This window comes from Ranitomeya imitator, chromosome 6 (genome assembly GCF_032444005.1).
Source record: "Ranitomeya imitator isolate aRanImi1 chromosome 6, aRanImi1.pri, whole genome shotgun sequence".
Taxonomy (NCBI): Eukaryota; Metazoa; Chordata; class Amphibia; order Anura; family Dendrobatidae; genus Ranitomeya; species Ranitomeya imitator.
This window is the reverse complement of record NC_091287.1, coordinates 101,591,935-101,617,495: the sequence shown is the minus strand read 5'-3', so window position 1 is coordinate 101,617,495 and position 25,561 is coordinate 101,591,935. Positions and strand designations below refer to the sequence as shown.

At 43.1% G+C, this 25,561-nt stretch overlaps 1 protein-coding gene across 1 annotated transcript in view; it reads right to left on the bottom strand.

Moving 5' to 3' along the window:
• Window positions 1-25,561, bottom strand: part of KCNH8 (potassium voltage-gated channel subfamily H member 8) — a 666,710-nt gene that overhangs the window by 460,962 nt on the left and 180,187 nt on the right. Inside the window, exon 2 of the mRNA XM_069729971.1 lies at window positions 8,625-8,858. Coding sequence (XP_069586072.1) covers window positions 8,625-8,858 — 234 coding nt within the window. The remainder of the gene's footprint in view (window positions 1-8,624; window positions 8,859-25,561) is intronic.

Sequence of the window (25,561 nt, the reverse complement as noted above, 5' to 3'; positions counted from 1 at the left end):
AATAATATACAATATATAAGGTCTTGTATCCATGTTTATTTAGCAAAATATCTGAGGTAAAAAGTCAAAGATTCTTTAAAATTGTCTCTATTTATACAATACTGTTTTCTGACAACTATCACTAGATATGATCAGATCTGCCTAGATTTGAATTCGCTAACTCGCCGGGAAATTTTATCTTTATCAAAGTTATCCAATACAAATCAAATGTTTCTTAATATGCTATGGGGATCCCCCCAGTCCCAAAGTGGCATCAATAAGTAGTGACACATAGTGAGGTCAGAGGCTTATGTAAAAGAATATGCACAAAGTAGAAGACGGTAGCTGTGGAGGCAGCAGGATAAGTAAACTGGAAGATAATTAATATTATTATTTTACTTTTAACTACCGTATATACTCGAGTATAAGCCGAGATTTTCAGCCCAAAATTTTGGGCTGAAAGTGCCCCTCTCGGCTTATACTCGAGTCACGGTGGGCGGCAGGGTCGGCGGGTGAGGGGGAGAGGACGCTGAGGCATACTCACCTAGTCCCGGCGGTCCTGACGCTCCCCCTGCCCGTCACACGGTCTTCGGTGCTGCAGCTCTTCCCCTGTTCAGCGGTCACGTGGGACCGCTGATTAGAGAAATGAATATGCGGCTCCACTTCCCATAGGGGTGGAGCCACATATTAATTTCTCTAATCAGCGGTGCCGGTGACCGCTGATAGAGGAAGAGGCTGCAGCACCGAAGACCGTGTGACAGGCAGAGGGAGCGGGACGCCGGGAGCAGGTAAGTATGTAATATTCACCTGTCCGCGTTCCACACGCCAGGCGCCGCTCTGTCTTCGCGTCCTCTTGCTCTGACTGTTCAGGTCAGAGGGCGCGATGACGCGTATAGTGTGCGCGGCGCCCTCTGCCTGATCAGTCAGTGCGGAGAGACGCCGGGACAAGACGCTGGGAGCTGCAAGCAGCGAGGTGAGTATGGCTTTTTTTTTTTATTGCAGCAGCAATGGCACAGCTTTATATGGCACAGCTATGGGGCAATAATGAACGGCGCAGAGTACTATATGGCAGCTAGGGGGCAATAATGAACGGCGCAGAGCACTATATGGCAGCTATGGGGCAATAATGAACGATGCAGAGCACTATATGGCACAGCTATGGGGCAAGAATGAACAGTGCAGAGCACTATATGGCACAGCTATGGGGCAATAATGAACAGTGCAGAGCACTATATGGCAGCTATGGGACAATAATGAACGGTGCAGAGCACTATATGGCAGAGCTATGGGGCAATAATGAACGGTGCAGAGCACTATATGGCAGCTATGGGACAATAATGAACGGCGCAGAGCACTATATGGCAGCTATGGGGCAATAATGAACGGTGCAGAGCACTATATGGCACAGCTATGGGGCAATAATGAACGGTGCAGAGCACTATATGGCACAGCTATGGGGCAAGAATGAACGGTGCAGAACACTATATGGCACAGCTATGGGGCAAGAATGAACGGTGCAGAGCACTATATGGCACAGCTATGGGGCAATAATGAACGGTGCAGAGCACTATATGGCTGAGCTATGGGGCAAAAATGAACTGTGCAGAGCACTATATGGCAGAGCTATGGGGCAATAATGAACGGTGCAGAGCACTATTTGGTCAAGCTATGGGGCAATATTGAACGGTGCAGAGCACTATATGGCACAGCTTTCTATGGTACATCTATGGGGAAATAATGAACGGTGCAGAGCACTATATGGCACAGCTATGGGGCCATAATGAACAGTATGGAGCATCTATTTTTATTTTTGAAATTCACCGGTAGCTGCTGCATTTTCCACCCTAGGCTTATACTCGAGTCAATAAGTTTGACCAGTTTTTTGTGGCAAAATTAGGGAGGTCGGCTTATACTCGGGTCGGCTTATACTCGAGTATATACGGTAGTTGTCTAGCCCTCTACAGAGTATATGACTATATAAATCCATTTTTTTTCTAAAATGTATGGATATCTCAGTTATGCTTGAATACTTTTGCTCATCTCTAATCACCAGTGTGATTTTTGTTAAAAAGCCAGAAAGTCCATTTAACAATTCACTTTTTATTAAGGTAAGAGGTTAACAATATAGTAAAAGATCAAAGGAAGCCTGTATTAGAGGAGGTGGATCTTGATGATTTGCATGTCTAAGTGCATTCAGCATGGCAGAACATTCCTCCGACACCAATTAATAATGTCCTTTATAGTATGCCAATGTAAATAAGTGTATTTGTGTGCATGACTGCGTATCGCCAAGATTGGTCTTTCTCTCTCATGACATCATAATCCCACCATACCAAATTCTCCATAAAACCAAAACTTATTACTGAACAAATTAACACATGACCATTTTTTCTTTGGATAAATTGGCCACAGCAGCCGTTTATTAACAAAACAAACATAATAACACTATTTATACAATTGTGTAAAAAACTTGAGGGAAGGGTTCTTGGAGCTAACAAAACTGGCACACCATGGGCAAACCCCCCCACAAACTTTTTTAACCTAACCTTCTTTACCCTCAGCCGTAATCACCAGCTCGAGGGCTCCATGTAACCCGTTTCTGGGCAAATCAACTCCAAAAGCTCCCGATGTAAACACCCCATCCAGAGCCCATAAACCGAAGCCAGTTCAACCCTATAAAACATCAACTCCAAAAACCCAACTCCCCGCCAACCACAAGCAGCCCTGACAACCTCAGGCTCGCGAGTGCCCCACCACCGCCACTGCTCTCTCAACTCCTTCCTGTATGGCTAGTGCCAACAAGTCCAAACCTATATCGTTTAAATGAACACTGTCATTCCTCCAAAAGTTCCCCACCCCATCTTCCAATTCCAAATGCCAAACCGCCACACCCCCATTCCGGGAAAAAAAACTTCCTACAGCGCTGTTCAGCTTGACCCGTGCCCTATTAATACTCTTATGAGAACGTGCCGACCTCCAAGTTTTCCTCGGCATGATATCAGACCAAACCGTCACCATCCCAGGAAAAGATACCCACAATCTCAGAAAGTCAAAGCCGATATCCCGACTCAACTCCCTCACCGGCTTAGACCCCAAGTCGTTCCCTCCCAAATGTACCCCCACTATATCCGGCGCGCGATCCAACCGAGCAGTGCAGGCAAATTCAGACAACAATCTCACCACAACATGCCCCGAAATACCAACCAACGAACAACCACTGTATCTCTGCAAAAGCCCAGTTGCCTCAAATTTTGCCTAACGTCAGCCCGAATCGCTCCCCAATGATGAACGAGGGAATGTTCAAGTATCCAAGCCAACAGATGAGTCCGACCTGCAAGATACAACAATTAATACCAAAATAACAAATGTCCACCCTCGATCAAGATACTCCCTTCAACGCCGAACGTAAGACAAATATCGATTAGACGTCCATCTTCCTATACGCCTTATTACATCCGCACCCAAACCCAAGCCATCCGCCTCTGACGCTGCCCCAATTCTAAATGAGTGTGAGCCGAAGAAAAAGGGGTCAAGACCTAACAACACTAAGACTTTTTTTAACACCGCCGTAAATTGAAACCGCAACAAAAACTCCCCTTAACGATGCCTTAACAATGGACCGGACCTACCATACCACAATCCCCAATAATCCTCCAAACAATGATGTGGACACATCAAACCACCCACCACCTTCCCTAACACCACCCGTTTTCCCTTCCCCAGCTGATCAGTCTTTGAACGTCTAATCCAAAAGGTAATATCCCCTGCCCAAAAATCTACATCCTCGGCTAACAAGCCCCCGGCCAAATCCTTTGTAAGGGACACCAGCCCCAAGTCTCAATGCCCCAAAAAAGGCCAAAGAAAAAGCCAAGCGAAACATGAGAGCTGTGCAGCCTGCAAAGAAGGTTCCACTAATTAATGCAGGAGGAGAATTTGTAATTCTAGCAGAAAAGTAAGTGGCACAAAATTATGCCCCCCGATTTTTTTTAAACTAAATGTAAAATGACCAACCCCTTCAGCTAGATGTAAAGATTTACCTTCTTGAAAGAAATGATAGTACTGACATTTTCTAAATTAAAAGAGGCCTCCAGTCTGGGAGCACAATTTTTCTTCTACATATATGCTTACCTTACAGGATTTAATTAAGCTGATATTTTACAGCCTTTTTGACATGTGACCTATTGTTCTTTTTGGGTTATATTGCACTATATTCAATATCTTGCAGTAAACTGCTTTAAGCCAGTTTATGAGATTAAATAGAAAAAGTTAGATTTTGTTCCGAGACAGCATTGTGGTTTTTCTAACACGCTTCACTGATCGTGTATATATATTTTTCAAGTCATTGTGTAAGTATTGTATTGTATGTGTTAATCACAGAATCAAAACAGAGAAAAATAGAAATTCAGAAAAAAAATCACTTTTAATAGTTATTGGTAAAAATCTAATTTCTTACTGAAAAAAAATGTGCTAATAGATACAAAAGTATTAGCAGCTATCTTAAAAACTGCAAAGTACTGGTCTTTGGGGATTTTGATCCAGTCTCTATAATGTGATATAATGAGTACAGAGGTTGTTCACAATTCAAGATTCCTGCAAGCTGAAAGGCTTTACTGCTTGCAAAGACATAACCTAACTTTCCTCACTGATTAGATCACATTCTAACATGGGAACCTGCACCCACACTTCACTTTCAAACCATACTACGTCCAACGTCCAAGGATTCCTCTCTCCTATGCATTTAATTGAGCCTATTCACTCCTTAGGGAGATAACTTGTGGCACATGGTCTATACCAGTGTAGTAACTAATATGAAACATGTAAGAAATGGTGACTCTTGGGAGCAGTATGGCTTGAAAATTGCACAGGTTCCGCCTGGTCACCCATATTGGGGCATGGATATTACTTTATACTAACAGTGGGGAGAAACTTAAGATTTTACGATTATTATACACTTTTTAGCCTATGATAAAGATAGATTGCTAGACACATGTGTAGTCATGATGTAGTAACTGGATCAAAGTCCCGGAATAAAAGCTAGGGCACTTTAAGCATTTATGAAACAGTTGCAATTACGTTTGTAAATGTTTGCACTTTTTTAAGTTTGAAATATTTTTAGGAGACTTTTAGAGATAACTAAAAAGGAGATTGAATCTCAACTTTTCTGAATTTTAATTCCGTATATAAGGTATATATACACTGCTCAAAAAAATAAAGGGAACACTAAAATGCCACATCCTAGATATCACTGAATGAAATATTCAAGTTGTAAATCTTTATTCATTGCATAGTGGAATGTGTTGAGAACAGTAAAACCTAAAACTTATCAATGTAAATCACAAATAATATCTCGCGGAGGTCTGGAGTTGGAATGATGCTCAAAATCAAAGTGGAAAATGAAGTTACAGGCTGATCCAACCTCAGTGGAAATGCTTCAAGACAAGGAAATGATGCTCAGTAGTGTGTGTGACCTCCACGTGCTTGTATGACCTCCCTACAATGCCTGGGCATGCTCCTGATAAGGTGGTCATATGGTCTTCTGAGGGATCTCCTCCAAAACCTGGACTAAAGCATCCACCAACTCCTGGACAGTCTGTGGTGCAACGTGATGTTGGTGGATGATGCGAGACATGATGTCCCAGATGTGTTCAATCGGATTCAGGTCTGGGGTATGGGTGGGCCAGTCCATAGCTTCAATGCCTTCATCCTGCAGGAACTGCTGACACACTCCAGCCACATTGGGCCTGGCATTGTCATGCATTAGGAGGAACCCAGGGCCTACCGCACCAGCATATGGTCTCAAAAGGGATCTGAGGATCTCATCTCGGTACCTAATGGCAGTCAGGCTACCTTTGGAGAGCAAAAGGAGGGCTGTGTGGCACACCAAAGGAATGCCACCCCACACCATTACTGACCCACTGCAGAATCGGTCATGCTGAAGGACGTTGGCAGGCAGCAGATCGCTCTCCACAGCATCTCCTGACTGTCACGTTTGTCACATGTGCTCAGTGTGAACCTGCTTTCATCTGTGAAGAACACAGGGCATCAGTGGTGAATTTGCCAATCCTGGTGTTCTGTGTGCAAATGCCAAGCGTCCTGCAGGGTGTTGGGCTGTGAACACAACCCCCATCTGTGGATGTTGGGGACTCAGACCTTCCTCATGGAGTCGGTTTCTAACTGTTTGTGCAGACACATGCACATTTGTGGCCTGCTGGAGGTCATTTTGCAGGGCTCTGGCAGTGCTCCTCTTGTTCTTCCTTGCACAAAGGCTGAGGTAGCAGTCCTGCTACATGATGAGATCCATTTTGGAGAAACACTGGTCTGTTTTAAAAGACTAGTGTTAATGGCCTTCACAGTCTCCTGATCTAGACCTCAAAATACCAGTGCATTGAAGACGACCCAGGATTTTCACAGAACTGGAAAAAAATTTTCAAGGAAGAATGGATGAAAATCCTTCAAACAAGAATTGAAACTCTTGGCTGGCTACAAAAAGCATTTACAAGCTGTGATACTATCAAAAGTGGGTGCTACTAAGTAATAACAATGCAGGATGCCAAAAACTTTCACAGGGGCCCATTTTCCTTTTTGCAATTTTTAAAATGTAAAAGATGACAATATTTTTTTTGTCTAAAATACAATGGAAACGTGTCATCTGTAACTTTAGACCTTTTAGACATTATTTCATCTTCAACTTGCTTAACTGTTCACAATAACAGTAATTTTGACCAAGAGTGCCCAAACTTTTACATGACCCTATATATAAATATAGATGAGAAATGATATATACATGGAATCGCAGATTGGATCCTGGAAGGTTGCTTGATTTATTGTTTCACTTCATACATCTGCTTTAAGCCCTAATCCTGATAATAAGGAATCTGTTAGGACATTTAGTGTAGTTACATAGAATATACAATACAAGGCTATGTTGGCCATAGAAACACAAGTTGATTCATACCTGTACTGCCCAAAAAACAACTTTGAAAACCTGGTTAGAAATGTTAGGCAATTGAACCAGGAAGTACATTGGGGCAGTCTGATGCACAGCTAATGCACCAAACCACTTTAGTATTATCCACATAAAGACAACATGTCTGGGTTACCAATGTACCATTTCTATCACTCCTGAAAGCTTAAACGGTGCATATGTAAGATTTTGCAGGAGTTAACAAGATTTAGATGTAAAATTGCTTATTACAGTCCTAATGGACCATTTACATGTAACAACAGCCAATCAGTACACATTTACTGATCGTGAGTCTTTAATAACCTGTTTACACAGGCAGGCCTACATACACAATGTGCACAGAACAATCTGTAGTGAGTTGTTTACTGCATATAGCCTCTCATAGTTCTTGGTAGCACAAGTCATGTTTATATGACTTTTGCGCTGCACAAAAAGATCATTTTACCCAATGAACTGCAGTTTTGCTCATTTATCAGGTGATCGACTGCCTGTTAACACCACAAGATTATTGTGAAATGAGTGTTTTTTCAGAATGCTGTTTCACAAAGATCTTTCAGTGTAAATGAAGTTTAAAGGGAATCTGTCATAATAATAATAATAATCTTTATTTTTATATAGCGCTAACATATTCCGCAGCGCTTTACAGGTTGCACACATTATCAGGGTTATCAGGTCATCAGGGTTATGCTATGTAATCTGAGGACAGCATGAGATATGGATTAAAACACTGATTTCAATGATGTGTCAATTATCTGGCTGTGTGATGTTGTTTACTTATAATGACGATTTTATTTCTTGGCCATTGCTGTGAGTAGCTGGCCATTGCTAAGACAACACCCCTTCCTGTCATAAGCAGCTCACTGTCAATAGATTATGTACATAGATAGCCTGGTGTAGGCGGATTTTGCCCTCGCAGCTCTGTTTCATGCTGCATCTAAGAACTCTGATTGTGTCCCAACTGCTGCACCCAGTATACTAAGTGACACATCGCTGGATTCAGTGTCCCGTTGCCTACATCATGTTGCTTTCAGATGAGATAGCAAAAAAGCTGGAGACAGACCCCCTTTAACAATTGGAGCAAAGTAAAAAGGTGGTTTGTACAAATTGATATATCCTTTATAAAGCTTTGTTCAGGGCAAACTTACTATATACAGTATTACGACTGTAATTATTTTAGGCTCATGAGAAGTATTTGTATATTACAGGAATAATTGAATATTTAGTGAAGATGCAGTTAATTACAAGCACAATATTATTTACTGACCTACACGTCCCACCATTGTTAGTCATTGGAAAGGAAGTCAATGGATGACAAATCATGAAATATAACTATCTGTATAAACCAGTCAGTGAAATGTCAGAGTATAACTATTTATGAATCTGTTCATATCTTTACAGTATGTCTGACGTGATTCTAAAAGGACTGCCCTATAAATGTTATGAGCTCCATTTTAAATGAATACATGTTTATAGCTAGCTTGCTTATTAAACATTATAAATCAACACTGACCTTTAAGGTAGTTGCGCTATTTTGATTACCAACATTAAATTATGATTGGGAACATAAAAAGAGTAAAGGCAAAAGAGGAACCTTTCACTTTTCCATTGAAATGATTTCTCCCCTTCACAAACATTTAAGACACTTAACCGTAAATCCGAACAAGGAAAAAAAATCACTTACCATTCTTCTTGTAAAACATGATTTCCCCCTTGAATTCACTTTTTTCCTCTAGTGACATTTCAATTTCAAGTGTTGTCTGTTCATTTGTTTCAGCACCATATAAAAATTTACAGCTGCAACTTTTCTGCATGACCTCAGTGCGTGCAAAGCCAGCAAGTTCACAAAAGCCATCGGAACAATAAACTATAGGGAATCCTTTGGCCACCTGAGCATTTGCAAGAATGAAGTTGCTGTCTGAAAAACAAATAAACAAACAAATAAATATGTTTATTCGATAAGCAGGAAATATAACAAGTTGCGGTATAGCGCAACATTTTAATCAATTTTTTTTTAATTTTCATTGTACCTGTCCTATAGGGGCTCTTCCATCTAGCACACACATGGCACATCCACAGGATTAGTCATGAATAGTGTTGAGCATTCCGATAATGCAAGTATCGGGTATCGGCCGATATTTGCTGTATCGGAATTCCGGTAACGAGTTCCGATATTTTTGTGATATCGGAAATCGGTATCGGAGTGTGCGGTGCGTACGGTTCCAAGGGTCTGAAGGAGAGGAAACTCTCCTTCAGGCCCTGGGATCCATATTAATGTAAAAAATAAAGAATAAAAATAAAAAAGATGGCTATACTCACCCTTCCGAAGGACGCTGGCGGTCACCGCTGCAAGCGTCTGCCTCCGTTCCTGAGACTGTAGTGAGTGAAGGACCTTCGATGACATCACGGTCAGGTGAGTGGTCACGTGAGCGGTCAGGTGACCGGTTACCTGACCGCGACGTCATCGAAGGTCCTTCACTCTCTGCAATTCTCAGGAACGGAGGTGGACGCTTGCAGCGGTGACAGCCAGGGTCCTTCGGAGGGGTGAGTATAGCCATATTATTTATTTTTATTCTTTATTTTTTACATTAATATGGATCGCAGGGCCTGAAGGAGAGTTTCCTCTCCTTCAGACCCTGGGAACCATCAAGGATACATTCCGATATTTGTGTCCCATTGACTTGCATTGGTATCGGGTATCGGTATCGGCGAGATCCGATATTTTGCCGGTATCGGCCGATACCATCCGATACCGATACTTTCAAATATCGGAAAGTATCGCTCAACTCTAGTCATGAACATATAATAGATGCTGCTGTCATAACTGTGATTAGCATCTATCATGAGAATGAATCAGTACTGTCATTGGGAAGGTGGCCTCACATGTGCGACTTGCAACATTAATTTCTATGAAAGCGGTAAATATTGTCATAAGAACAGCAGTGGGAATGTTGTCTCACCCACAAGTATGTCATATATAATGGGAACTTGAAGAAAGGATAATGTTTGTGGCCAGCACCCTGTAGGCATCTATGGCCGCTGTCCCACTTGCAACTGCAATGCGATAAACTCCCGAGAATGTCTCACCTCAATACCCGGCACTGCTGCTGGCACTCAGGACCGCAGTGTGCAGCTGCATGTATTTGTATGGAGCTGAATGCTCCGGTCCGAACCGCCGTCGGCAGTGCCGGGTATTGAGGAGAGACTCGCGAGAGTTTCTCGCATTGCAGTTGCAAGTGGGACACCGGCCTATAGTGAATTGTTGCACTTTAAGAGGCTGTTTAGAGGCCTGTAAATGTGTAAGATGGCACTCAAATGGGGACTGTCACATCACCGGATCATCCTCATTCTATATAATCCTTTGCCTATTTATGTCATGTTGTGCTATATTACACAATGTTATCCCATGCCATGTAATACATGTAGATATGTGCTATTAATGTCTTTTTATTACATACACTGAACTTTTATTATGTATGAATGAATTTGAGGCTGAGATACATATGTAGCAGTAGATGCGCATGCTGATGGAGTCAGAGGTCACATGCGCTGATGCTGGAATATAATGAGGCACAGGAGCTGTTATAGATTGGGAATGGTTATATATGGAAGAAGTTTACTGCGCTGCATGGTAAAATGCAGAATATTGATAGAGCTAGTGAGTGGGGTAGATAGAGAATCACACAGTCAATGTATATTTTTCCAAAGTTTGGCTACTTCTGCCAAGAGTATTACCTTTTGCGGAAATATGACAAGATGATTTTGGAACATTATCTATTCTATGCAGTTGACCTACTATGAGCAGGTATTACAATTGAGTTTGCTGGAGTAAATGCTTTTTTTTCAATTTTAACTCTTAAGTGATGCTTCTAGTCTAAGTTCCCTGCCCCTACTGACATACTCACCTGCAGCTGTCTTCACTTTTTATCGCCGCCGCTCCCATCGATCTCCAGCAGTTTGTGACCTGGTGGATCAGTCTAGTTTTTTTCTGGAACATGCCTGAGGTTACTTTTGAATGCAAGTCTATGCAAGTCTTATTCTGGCTCTCATAGACTTGAATTGAGAGTTGTTTCCGTTAATTCTGACTTCTGGCCGTTCAGAAGTTGTGGTTACAAGACAGCACTGGAGGACTAGAGCAGCACCGATAAAAGATGAAGAAGCCTGTAAGTAAGTTTCAGACTATGGGCAGGGATCTTATATCAGAAGCACCACTCCAGCTGTGAGTGATGAGACGGTCCTTATTTCAGTTGGTAACCATCAAGCTCTGTGCCTTTACCCTGATGTGCTACCCCAAATTAAGCCTTTATTTTGATATATAATCAAACTCTGCACCACAAAACTGTGCAAATGCCAAGATTGTGACCTGACTGACAAACTTTAACTACTATGCTAGTTGCCTATTTCCTGAATAAATGACTGTTCCTTGCTAGATCTTTGAGTAATAGTGTAATTCTACAGTACCAAGTTAAGACCACTTAGCTGATCCTTTTACAAGCTTGGCTCAAGTATGAGAAAAATAGGGAATGGAGAAAGAGAAAGCTAAAATTAGCTGTTATTCCTTTAAGGAGCCTAGATTCCAGTAGTAACTCACAATTCAGAACACCCGCCGGCAGTTGTAATAAACTGTAAGCCAGGAAATGTACTTTCTGAAATACATGTAATGCATATATAATGCGCACAATGTAGGTTGTGTTTTGTGATTTCTATTTGTTTCTATAACTTGTGAAGTTAAGTTTGACTGTAATACATCTCAGAAATGTCCTTGCTGTTACAATTAGATTAAGTATTTTGTCTATTTTGTCAAGTAAATCTTCAACGGGTATTGCATTGCAGATGTAGTTGCCAGTGGCCATTGACATTTCTATGGGCTATTCAGTGACAGTTTGAAAGTCATTACACCTTGTTCTAGTTTCGCCATCATTGACATAGGAGGAGAGAGAATGCCATCATGTAGCAGTTTCATTGCTGCTTTGACTGGCAGAATCACCATTATGTCCATTTGAACTATAGGTCCCACTACACAATCAGTGGCTGAGTAAATATCCTTTCTTCTATGAAGAACTTAAGCACCATGGCCAACCATCTCAGGGAAATTCTCGCTTGGGCCTCAATTCCATGTCATAGGGTGTTCTACCATGTCCAAGTTTATAGTGGCCACAAAAATAGAATTGTAATCCAGAAAAACTACAAAACAAGTAGAAGGAGTGAAGACAGCGGCACTTCCCGCAGATATTTAAAAATTATATATTTATTTTTTAAGCCATTTAATCGACAATCAAGGTTTAAAACTGACGCGTTTCTGGCGTACTTGATGCCATTAATCTTAGCATAGTAGTAGAATAACATTGGTCTCATTTTAACTTTGCTCCCAACCAGAACTTTGATTTATTTCATACTTTGCAGGATGTGAAGAGATTTGTCTGAAACTTAACTCTGAAAAACATATTTTTGAAGCATGCACACTGCTGATATGCGCTGAATACACTTAATGACACTAATAGATAATTGCCTACCTAATAGATGCCTACCTGTGTGGCTTGGTAGACTCAAAGTGGGGTACACAAGTACTCATCCAAATGGGGAGATGATGAAATTGAAGGCAAAGCCGTGCTGGGACCAAATCCATGCTATGCTCAACAATACAGTGTCAGCAGCATTTTCAGCAGACTAAGCTAGCTCTGACACGTGCATCAAAGGAAAAAAAGCTGAGGCGGCCCTATGTCTGCATGATGTCTCTACACTATGGGCACTCTTCAGTGGCAAAAAAGAAGAGTGCTGATATATAGGTAGGAATCACAGCATATTGGTCCAGGTAGTGACTTGATCATTTTTTAGAAAGCAAACAATTCTTTCTCAGTGTTGAGACTCATGGGTTTCAATGTATTCAAAGTGAAAATCCATTTGCTTTCTACCCTAGACAACTGGTGTATATAATTTCCCGTTCCCCTGTATTTTTGATAACCAGCCAGGCAAAACTGACAGCTGGGGCAATTTTTTTTCCTGATTTTGGGGGAAAAGATAAAGAAAAATAGCAAATACATGTTTAGATTTTAGTTTTTTTAATTTTTATTTTTCATTTTTGACCACAAAGGACCTCTAGCAACATTTTGAATTGTGTTCCACTTAGCTTATTTTTATATATTGGACATATTTTTTTTAAGGGGCCAGGGCTAGAAACAGCTATTTTAACTGGCAGTGTCTCTTTTTATTAGTTTAGAATTTTTATGCCTTCTTCCTATTTTATTTTATTTTTTTTTCATTTATTTTACACACTGTGCACTTCAGAAAATCTTAAAATACATTTGGGGAGGCATTTTAATACATTAATACATTCTCATTTTGTTGTTGATTCCTTTTGTAATTGGGACTAGTATGTTAGACCCATCTGTAGTGGAAATTCAACCTCCTGTCTGGGTTTCCCAGGACCCAGCAGCTCCTGCTCTCTTCCTTCACATATTCACTGGGTTTGGAGATGGAAGAACGGTAAGTGATCCATAATCTGTATACACAGAGCTAGTTCAGCACTGTGCATACAGAAATATAGAAGGTAAACATGGAAATAAACCATGCTTATCTTCTCTTTGGAAAGTGTGGTTTCCTTCTCTCACAGCTTCACAGTCTTATGAAAGCTGTATAGACTGCATTGATGTTTTAGAACTGCAGTGCAGAAATAAGAGAGGACTTTGCTCATATTTATAGTCTGTGGGAAGTCTTAAAGTAGTTAAACCATCCTCATAACATACTGTACCTCTCACACATTTCAAATTGCCATTAACCTGTAATGGAGAAAATGTTTTTCAGCCTCTTGATATAACAATATCTTCTCTATTCACTTACCACAAAAACAGATGTAAACAAATCGCAATCATAAGGGATGGAAGAAATTGTTTCAAGAGAATTATTGTGTAATTTTTGGTATTGTTGGATCACTAGAAATTAACATATTTCATTTTATGACCTTGAATGTCTAAACTAACATTATTCTGCTTCAGTATACAAGTATCGCCATAAAGTATTGTGCCTAAAGAAGCACTGCATTCAAAACTTTTATGCTCTTAACATGTTGCAATCGTGATATTATATGGCACTGTCTACTAACAATTTCCCATTTTGCCCTTCTACCAGCTAATTGTTCTTTTTCCATTAGGTCTATGATTTCACATAATTAAAAATTAACTAGCTGAATTCTTCTAAGCTCTATGAAGAAACAGTAAGTCTCTTTTCCATGTATGAGTTATAAGTCACTGCAAAAGTCCCTGGTAGCAGGGAGGAAGGAGCACTTGGGTTAGGAGTTGAAGAGGGGAATGATAAATGCAGGGAAAGCATATCGATAGGGCTAGCGGAACTCACCAAATAATTAGAGAAAAGGAATAAGGTGTGTTCGCAGCCTGGGGTCCACCGTGCAGAGATGGAACCTGCTGCTAAGCAATGATGGACTATATGGCGGTACAATAAGGATACACACACGGGTTAGCTTCACCCTGTGTGAAAGAAGCAAACCCTGTTGCATCACAGGGCCACAGTACCGCACGCAACAGAAATAATAATTAAGTAGCACGAGAGTGCATGCGGTGCCGCACTGGCGAACGCCACTAACCACCCAGACTTGGGTTTGGAAAGCGCAGTGATAGCGCACGGCGCCGCACTGGCGGTCACAGTAATAGACGCTGTTTGTGTACCAGTGTTGGTAACAAGTCGGGCGCTAGATTACAATCATCCTCCTTATGTGAGCATTCAAACACAAGGGAGGGGATGATTAAAGAGTGACTTTCACTCACAACACACACACATAAACAAGTGTATACTAGCGCATGGCCGTGCGGCCATGCAAACATTTTATAACTGCAGCAAGTTCAGGACCTTCTTAGAGGACAAATGAGAACTGCTGCAACAACTAAGCAACTTCTAGACCTTCCTAGAGGACCAATAGGAGCTACTGCAGTACCTGAGCATGTGACCCCAGACCTCCACTGAGAGGTCTTCCTTTGGGCATGCTCAAAAGGGGAAAAGCAGGACTTAGTCCCAGAGACATCTGCTCACCGCTGATCAGTACAGGCTACAATGGCAGAGCCTGGAAAGGTAGCAGTAACCCTTTGCACAGAATCAGACTGAGCAAGACGCTGGGACCGACGTCTCTGTGGAGCAGGCTCCACTGCGACTGATGCAGAATGAGAGACTGCAGCAGACATGGTTCGAGATTCCCCCTGTGCAGCAGAGGGAACTCGACTCCTAACACATATGTCTTGCTTTTACATACAGCAGAGAAAAGAGACTCAGACTCAGCTGGGTAGAAAGGCAAAATGAGAAATTGTAAGTATATAATACAATATACTATATGACACGATGAATGCAATGTATTAAGAGGATGAAAGCTTTGATGGAAGTGCTTAGTTAAAATTTTTCTACAGATAGAACAACTGTGGCACTGATTTAGTAAAACAGAGGTGGTCATGACAATGATATAGTAATCTGTCCCATACTATGCAAATCCGCAAAAGAAAACACATTGATGGCCAAAAAATGCCAGTTAAAATGTTTTGTGCACTAAAAATGTGACAAAAGAAAATATATTTAGTGTATTTACTGAATATATCTTCCCATAGAAATGATCCTTGCCTTCAATAATCCCCACATACAGAGAACTAAAACCCTTACATATTTAACCAGTGTACTGCGTACAATTAGTTCAACTGATAAAACAGCATGCAGTCTCTTCCTTAGCTCCCTCTACAATTTCCTTTGTAAGACCAAATGTTCATCAGATTTAGAACCTAAGTTTGACAATGCATAATCATAGAGCCCCACTTACCCGATGGAGGCCGAAAAATTGTCCCTTTTGCCTCCTGTTATACACTAAGTTATAGACTATGCCATTTCATAAAACATCAGTGAAAGAAAACATATTGATATACTTTTTATAATGGGTGCCTATTAACTACAACTATATGCCTAATGAAATATTTTGCAGTCTCAGTTGGAGGAATATAGTACATCTGGAAATTCCTCCACCATATTAATGAGGTAATTTCGAAACATTTTGCCAACAAAGTATGTCAGTCTCATATCCATGTAGAATAAATATCTATGGCACACTCTGTTAGGGCTAGCGGAACGCACCGAGTAGAAATAGATATTTATTATAGAAGGTGCGTTCGCAGCCCGGGGTCCACCGTGCAGGAAGAACCTGCTGCTAGTGAATGGCGGCACAATATAGCGGTATAGACTAGCTCTTTTACCTCACAGAGCAGCCGCGAGAGGAAAGCACTGCGCCCTGTTAGCCTCACAGGAGCACAAGCTTACTGCCAAGCTGATAGCAGTCTGTGGTTAAGCAACACGCAATCTCCTCACCGGAGAAGCCGGTATTCTAGGGGCTTATTTCAGCCGGGTCCCTGAACACACACATACAATCTCCTCACCGGAGGTGCCGGTATTCTAGGGGCTTATTTCAGCCGGGTCCCTGAGCACACTTATGCTTAACCAAACTGGCGCAAAGCACATATGACTTGATACTAGCGCATGGCCGTGCGGTCATGCGCAGTTTATATAGCTGCAGCACAGGAAGTGGCTATAGAACTTTTGCCCTTCCAAGACCTGCCAAGAGGACCAATGGAATGTGCCGCAGAGCCTGAGCACATGACCCTCGATCTCCAACGGGAGATCTTGCCCTGGGCATGCTCAGTGTGTGCAGACAAGAACTTAGTCCCAGAGAAGTCCGCTCGCTGCTGACCAGTATTGGCTTTAAAGGCAGAAGCTGGAGAAGCAGCAGTAACTCTTCTCACAGAGTCAGACTGAGCGAGAAGCTGGAATCGACGTCCCTGCTGAGCAGACTCCACTGCGGCTGGAGGAGAATGGGAGACCGCAGCGGAGACGGATCGAGATTCCCCCTGTGCAGCAGAGGAAACTCGACTCCTAACATTACCCCCCCCTCCTAGGGCCCCCCCTCCTTAGACTTCGCTACGTTCGAAGGCAGCAATGAGCTGCAGAGCCCGAATGTGCTCAACAGGCTCCCAGGACCTGTCCTCAGGGCCATAACCCTTCCAGTCCACCAAATAAAATTTTTTACCACGCACCACCTTGCACCCCAAAATAGCGTTCACCTCGAAATCGTCCGTAGACGAACCCGATGTCTCGGCAGATGACTCAGAAAACCGGGACATGTATACGGGCTTAAGGAGGGACACATGAAAGGTATCGGTGATACCAAGGCGTGGAGGAAGGGCCAGATGGTAGACCACAGGATTAACCTGTTCGAGGACCTTGAAGGGGCCCAAGTAGCGAGGTGCAAACTTAGTGGACTCTACACGCAGCCTGATGTTACGAGCGGAGAGCCACACCAAATCGCCAGGAGCAAAGGTCGGGGCAGGGCGCCGATGTGCATCGGCGGAGGACCTCATTCTCTCCTTAGAGGCCCGAATGGCATCCTGAGTGCGGTCCCAAATGTCCCGTGCCTCCACTGCCCAGTCTGCCACCCTGGAGTCAGCAGAGGACACGGGCATAGGCACAGTAACCCGCGGATGCTGGCCGTAATTAAGGAGGAAAGGAGTCTGACCGGTGGAGTCGGCTACAGCGTTATTAAGGGCGAACTCTGCCCATGGTAATAAAGATGCCCAGTCATCCTGCCTGGCAGAAACAAAATGTCGTAGATATGTGACCAGAGTCTGATTGGCCCTCTCTACCAACCCATTCGTCTCGGGATGATATGCGGAAGAGAGATTTAACTCAATGCTGAGAAGATGACAAAGCTCTCTCCAGAACCGAGACGCAAACTGGGGACCCCGGTCACTGACAATTTTGTCTAGCATGCCGTGTAGGCGAAAGATGTGTCTTATGAACAACGCTGCCAAGGCCCGTGCAGAAGGTAACCGTGGGAGCGGCACCAAGTGCACCATTTTTGAGAAATGATCGGTAATAACCCAAATGATGGTACAGCCGCGAGACTTGGGCAAACCCACTACAAAGTCCATCCCGACCATCTCCCAGGGCCTGTCTGCCACCGGCAAGGGATAGAGTAACCCAGACGGCCGTTGTCGAGGAGACTTATTTTTGGCGCATGAGACACATGCCAGAACGTAATCTCTGACATCTCGCAGCATATGCGGCCACCAGTACGTCCTCGCCAGCAGCTCAGATGTCCTTTTTGTCCCAAAGTGTCCACCCACCCTGGAGGAATGAGCCCAAGAGAGAACCTCCGGTCGCAAATTTATGGGCACAAAAGTCTTGCCCGGAGGCACAGACTCAAGCGACACCGGAGCCACGGTTCTCAAGCTCTCAGAAGGAACAATAAGCCGAGGCTCTCCTTCCTCCTCCTCAGATGACACAACAGAGCGAGAAAGAGCATCAGCTCGAATGTTCTTCTCCCCAGCGACATAATGGAGGGTGAAGTGGAATCGGGAGAAGAATAAGGACCATCTGGCCTGGCGAGAATTTAGCCGCTGGGCTGTTTGCAAATATAGCAAATTTTTGTGGTCTGTAAATACTTGAAAGGGAAAACGAGCCCCCTCCAAGAGATGTCTCCACTCAGAGAAAGCCAATTTCATTGCTAGCAACTCCCTGTCCCCGATGGAATAATTCCTCTCCGCTGGTGTGAAGGTCTTGGAGAAGAAGAAGCACGGATGCTTCCGACCTTGAGCATCCTTTTGGAAGAGGACTGCTCCAGCACCAACGGAAGAGGCATCCACCTCCATTATAAATGGCTTATCGACATCGGGACGATGTAGGATGGGAGCGCTAGCAAAATGAGACTTAGTAGAAGAAAAGGCCCTGGAGACCTCTTCAGACCACACTTTGGGATTTGCTCCCTTCTTGGTGAGGGCTACCAAGGGAGCCACCAAAGTTGAGAAATGGGGAATGAACTGGCGGTAATAATTAATGAACCCCATAAAGCGCTGCACCGCTTTAAGTGAATGAGGTTCTTGCCAGTCCATCACAGCCTGTAGTTTGGCAGGATCCATAGCCAATCCCTGGGCAGAGATGATATAGCCCAGGAAAGGTAAAGACTCCTGCTCAAACACACACTTCTCCAACTTTGCGTAAAGAGAGTTTGCCCGTAAGAGGTCGAAGACTCTGCCAACATCTCTCCGGTGGGAGTCAATATCTGGAGAGAAGATGAGAATATCATCCAGATAGACTACGACCGAGGTGGAAAGCATATCCCGGAAGATGTCGTTGACAAAGTCTTGGAAAACGGCTGGGGCATTACAGAGCCCGAAGGGCATCACCAGATACTCATAATGCCCATCTCTGGTGTTAAACGCCGTCTTCCATTCGTCCCCCTCACGAATGCGAATCAGATTATAAGCTCCCCGCAGGTCTAATTTGATAAATACCTTAGCTCCCCGTAGCCTATCAAAAAGCTCAGAAATCAGGGGCAGCGGGTACTTATTCTTAACGGTGATGGCGTTAAGACCCCTGTAGTCTATGCAAGGACGCAATTCTCCATTCTTCTTCTGTACGAAGAAGAACCCTGCCCCTGCTGGTGACACTGACTTCCTAATAAATCCTCTTGCCAAATTCTCCTGGATGTATTGGGACATAGCCTCCGTTTCCGAGAGAGAGACGGGATAGACACGTCCCCGAGGAGGTTCTGCTCCAGGCAAGAGATCTATAGGACAGTCATAGGGATGGTGAGGCGGAAGGGTCTCCGCGGCCTTTTTGGAGAAGACGTCTGCATAAGACCAATAGTATTTGGGGAGAGTAGAGAGATCTGCGGGTATCTCAGTGGTGGAAACCTGAACGCACTCTTTCACACATCTGCCCTTACAGGATTCACTCCAACCCAATATCCTCCCAGAGGTCCACTCAATATGTGGGGAGTGGAAACGGAGCCAGGGTATTCCCAGCAGAATCTCATCCATTCCCTCGGGAAGGACAAGAAGGGAAATAATCTCCTGGTGGGATGGGGACATGGCTAACGTGAAAGGGACAGTCTGATGTGTGATCTGTAATGGAAGTGTCGACCCATTCACCACTCTAACAGTTACTGGTTTGGCAAGCATAACCAGAGGTATTGCGTGGCGCAGAGCAAAAGCAGAAGACATAAAATTTCCCTCTGCTCCTGAATCCACACAAAGCTCTACTGTAAGAGTGGATGTGCCTAACAGGATTGTCCCTTTAAAGGACAATTTTGAGGAAAATGCCGCAGTGTCCAGTGAACCTCCTCCAATGGTCACTAGACGCGATCGTTTTCCCGACCGCCGTGGACATTTATTAGCGTAATGTCCCGGTTGCTGGCAATTTTTACATACCACAGGTATTCGAGCGGTCTGAGACCTAGGTCCCGCTCGAGAAACCTCCATGGCCTCATGGGAGTCGGACGCCATAACAGGAGATTCTAGAGGTTTGGCAAAGGTGGGAGCCAGCCGAAACCTCTGCCTACACTCCAACCTCCGCTCGTTAAAACGGAGATCGATGCGGGTAGCTATAGTAATAAGCTCCTCCAGTGTGGCGGGAATCTCCCTGGTGGCCAAGGCGTCCTTCACATGATCTGCCAGTCCTTTCCAGAACACCGGAATAAGGACTTTATCCGGCCATTCCAGCTCAGAAGCTAGAGTCCGGAATAGGATGGCGAACTGGCTGACCATGGACGAAGCCTGAGTAATTGCCAACAATTGGAGCGCGGTATCGTGGGTGACATGAGGTCCCAAAAAGACCTGCCTCAGAGCGTCCAGGAAGATAGGAGCACTCTGTACCACACGATCACCACGTTCCCAAAGCGGCGTTGCCCACTCCAACGCCCTGCCCGACAAGAGAGCTATAATGAATCCCACTTTCGCCCGTTCCGTAGGAAAACGTGCAGCCAGCAGCTCGAGATGTATGGAGCACTGGCTCACGAATCCCCGACATAGCTTACTGTCACCAGCAAACTTGTCTGGAAGCGGGAGACGGGACAAGGTCGGAGCAGGGGTGGCAGCGGACAAACTGACTGCAGCTGCACTTGCAGCCTGAACAGCGACAGCAGTAACGTCCACAGCTGAGGTTGTGCGCTCAAGAGCCGCCAACCTACCCTCCAGCTGCTGGATGTACTGCTGTAGACGCTGACCGTCCGCCATTTACTAGCCAGACCCTGGCGCTAGTATTATGTTAGGGCTAGCGGAACGCACCGAGTAGAAATAGATATTTATTATAGAAGGTGCTTTCGCAGCCCGGGGTCCACCGTGCAGGAAGAACCTGCTGCTAGTGAATGGCGGCACAATATAGCGGTATAGACTAGCTCTGTTACCTCACAGAGCAGCCGCGAGAGGAAAGCACTGCGCCCTGTTAGCCTCACAGGAGCACAAGCTTACTGCCAAGCTGATAGCAGTCTGTGGTTAAGCAACACGCAATCTCCTCACCGGAGAAGCCGGTATTCTAGGGGCTTATTTCAGCCGGGTCCCTGAACACACACATACAATCTCCTCACCGGAGGTGCCGGTATTCTAGGGGCTTATTTCAGCCGGGTCCCTGAACACACTTATGCTTAACCAAACTGGCGCAAAGCACATATGACTTGATACTAGCGCATGGCCATGCGGTCATGCGCAGTTTATATAGCTGCAGCACAGGAAGTGGCTATAGAACTTTTGCCCTTCCAAGACCTGCCAAGAGGACCAATGGAATGTGCCGCAGAGCCTGAGCACATGACCCTCGATCTCCAACGGGAGATCTTGCCCTGGGCATGCTCAGTGTGTGCAGACAAGGACTTAGTCCCAGAGAAGTCCGCTCGCTGCTGACCAGTATTGGCTTTAAAGGCAGAAGCTGGAGAAGCAGCAGTAACTCTTCTCACAGAGTCAGACTGAGCGAGACGCTGGGATCGACGTCCCTGCTGAGCAGACTCCACTGCGGCTGGAGGAGAATGGGAGACCGCAGCGGAGACGGATCGAGATTCCCCCTGTGCAGCAGAGGAAACTCGACTCCTAACACACTCCTTTTGAAAGCAAACAAGATTTATTTTATTAAAGGTCAAAAATAAGAGCAACCTTTGAATGTCAACGCGTTTCGGCCAACTCGGCCTTTTTCACGACAGTTGCACTCAGTATGTATTCTCTTCTAGACAGGGATTTTTCTTCCCTGGAGGTGCGATTTGTTAAGTCTGGAAGGTATAGTTCAAGAGATATCCTTGAGTAGGTTGATGAATATAAAGCCTGTATTTCACATGTCCCAGACTGGGTGCTTGCTTAAATGTGTCTCATATCCAGTCATATGATCACACTCATGGGGTTTATCTCCTCTTTGTATAGCATTTCATATATTGCATTAGATTTGTTTTTCTCCCTTCTCCTCCTCACTGAATTATGGGAGGTCATACATCTTGTCTTTCTCTCTCTACTATCTTTATTGACTCCTCCTCCTGTGAATGAGTGGGCATGTGTCACATTTGGGGAGCAGATTATGCCAACTGTAGTAGCTGAACAAAGTCTAGCAGCAGATCAACATAAAAACAGATAAGCACTTCAATAGCAGATCTGTGTTGTTTGTGAAGTGTAGAACTTTCGGAATTTTCACCTTGTTATTTAGGGGCATTTAGACAGCTGTAACCCAAGGTAAAATAGGAGATAAATTCACACTAATGTATTAGAATTGATGGTTTGTGAACATGCCTTGAACCACATTGATTTTTTTATTTTAGGCAACTATTGCACATCAGTCCAAACCGGGAATGGTTAGCAGAAAAGACTTGTGGCTTAATTGGAAGGTGTGGCTTCCTTGCGACAGTGTGCCAAATTTCACAAGAGGTTTGGCTCAAAATATTAGTATAAGGTAACTACCAGTAAGTAGTCCAACCTTAGACAAAGGTGTCCAAATATGCACCAAACATGTAAATGAGCATGAGCCACTGTAATGAATTTTTCACATTTCCAGGCCCCAAGGTCCAAAATTACATATATAAATATTAGACAGATATAGAAAATGCACCGTACCTAAAATTCTATAATGTAGAGGAATCATTGGAACTTAACTTTGGTAATCCTGACCACAGAAAGATTTGGCAGCATAAAAACAACTGTGCTGTTCAGAGTTTGGTGACATAATGACTATGAAAAATAATGCCTCTAAACTATGGTTAGATTAGTTAATTTGGTCAGGATTCAGGCATACACTGTAGATATGGGTAAAACCTCTTACTCTTAATTTATACAGTTAATTTGGAGCTATTTATCATAAAAGATATAAGGTTATATTATGAAATGACATGTCAATATCTTTAATTAATCTATGACTATGTCTGAGGGACTAGATTTCATTAAGTTTCAGGGTTTTGCTGACACTAGCGTATAGCATCCAATTATTCTCTCATGTAAGCAAATGACCCTCGGCTCAAACTCTGCAGTCCAATATTTTGCATGCACCTATAGACTTGTATGGATGTGCACTGTCCGATAGATGCTGCCAATTGCAGCATGCAGCAATTGTTTTCTCGTGCCAACTTGGCACTGCTTCATAGTATAACTTTGTAGCGCGTGCTAGCCAAAGAAACATTGAATAGCATTTGTCCCGAGTTATATGCTGGCCTCTCGCCAGTGTGAGCAAACCCTCATTCTGATTCTATATAGAATTATCTAATTTCAAATTAAATCTTGTTTGCAGAATAATATCTTAATTAAAACTCTATTAATTTATATACAATATTTTTTGTGCTAAGATGATTAGAAAAATGGAAAGTTTGGGTAAAATGGTGTAATTGGATGAAACATATTTTAAAATTATAAATATGCGAGAACAAGGATAGAACAATATTTTGACATCTACAATAATTTTGTTACCAGGGTAAGCATGATAACTTGGCAACAGTTTTTCCAGATAATTGAACTGATAGTGAGATTACCACTACTTTTGCTACAGTAGAAATTGCTGCTTACAGTGATCTGCATTGGTAGAATTTGATGTGGCAGTTTACAGCCAGGGGGATTCTTTGCCTCTTTCAGCCTCAATTGTGGAATATTTTCTCTTGAAAGCAAAGGATATAATAGACCATTTATCAATTACAGAATAAAAGTAATGTATAATGTAGCAAGAACTATTTATTTTTCAATTCACCAATTTGCATAAATAAAAAAAACAAATGAAGTGTGTACTTTAATGCAAAAAATATAGTGCATTAAGACAAATATATATTATAATTATTGGCAAAACCAAGAGACAAGAAAATAAATCATATACTCTACAAAAAAAAATAAAAAATATTATTTTATTGTTCATTCCTCTTTGTGATATTGAATTTGCTTTGGCAGAAGGGCAAAATTATTCATGGACGTTCAGAAGAAATTATTGATGAAATTTGATCCTACTGCTCCAAAGGCAAATATCAGAGCCGAGTTTCCAATGTGGCCATTTGTATTTTCTACATCATGGCTTATCTCACTCTCTGTGATGTCAAGATATGATATCTATTATTTCACCTAGAAAAGACAAACCTTAAGATGTGGCAAATTTTAGTTAATCAATGCATTGAGATATGTCAACCGCTTTTTAACAGACCACCCACTAATTAACAGCAAATTAGTCCAACCTTAGTTATATCTAGCTACTGACAGCCCACCTCTTATCCCTGGGAGAGGCTTTGGGTGGCTGTACGCTTCTCCTATAGCAGACATGTTGGAAAAATGTGACATTGTTATGTGCCCATGCAAATACATGGATGACAGCACAATACATGGTAACACTGAGATAACAAAAGCGGGAGCCACTGTGGCTAAGAGACACCCAACTGTGTGTGACTGATACGCCCAATCATATATGAACAATGTTGCGTTATTGTGGTAAGTCCTGTATGGGGTTTTCTAATTTAGCAGTGTTAAAAAAAAAACAATTGTTTAACCCCTTCATAACCTTTGACATACAGTGCCTTGCAAAAGTATTCTGCCCCCTGGAACGTTTCAACCTTTTCCCACATATCATGCTTCAAAAATAAAATTTTGTGGAAATTGAAAAACTGAAAAGTGGGGCGAGCAATATTATTCGGCCCCTTTAACTTAATACTTTGTTGCACCACCTTTTGCTGCGATTACAGCTGCAAGTCGCTTAGGGTATGTCTCTATCAGTTTTGTACATCGAGAGACTGAAATTCTTGCCCATTCTTCCTTGGCAAACAGCTCGAGCTCAGTGAGGTTTTATGGAGATTGTTTGTGAACAGCAGTTTTCAGCTCTTTCCACAGATTCTCGATTGGATTGAGGTCTGGACTTTGACTTGGCCATTCTAACACCTGGATATGTTTATTTGTGAACCTTTCCATTTTAGATTTTGCTTTATGTTTGCCATAATTGTCTTGTTGGAAGCCAAATCTCCGTCTCAGTCTCAGGTCTTTTGCAGACTCCAAAAGGTTTTCTTCAAGAATGGTCCTGTATATGGCTCCATCCATCTTCCCATCAATTGTAACCATATTCCCTGTCCCTGCTGAAGAAAAGCAGGCCCAAACCATGATGCTGCCACCATGTTTGACAGTGGGGATGGTGTGCTCAGGGTGATGAGCTGTGTTGCCTTTACACCAAACATATCATTTGGCATTGTTGCCAAGAAACTCGATTTTGGTTTCATCTGACCAGAGCACCTTCTTCCACATGTTTGGTGTGTCTCCCAGGTGGCTTGTTGCAAACTTTAAATAACACTTTTTTATGGTTATCTTTGAGAAATGGCTTTCTTCTTGC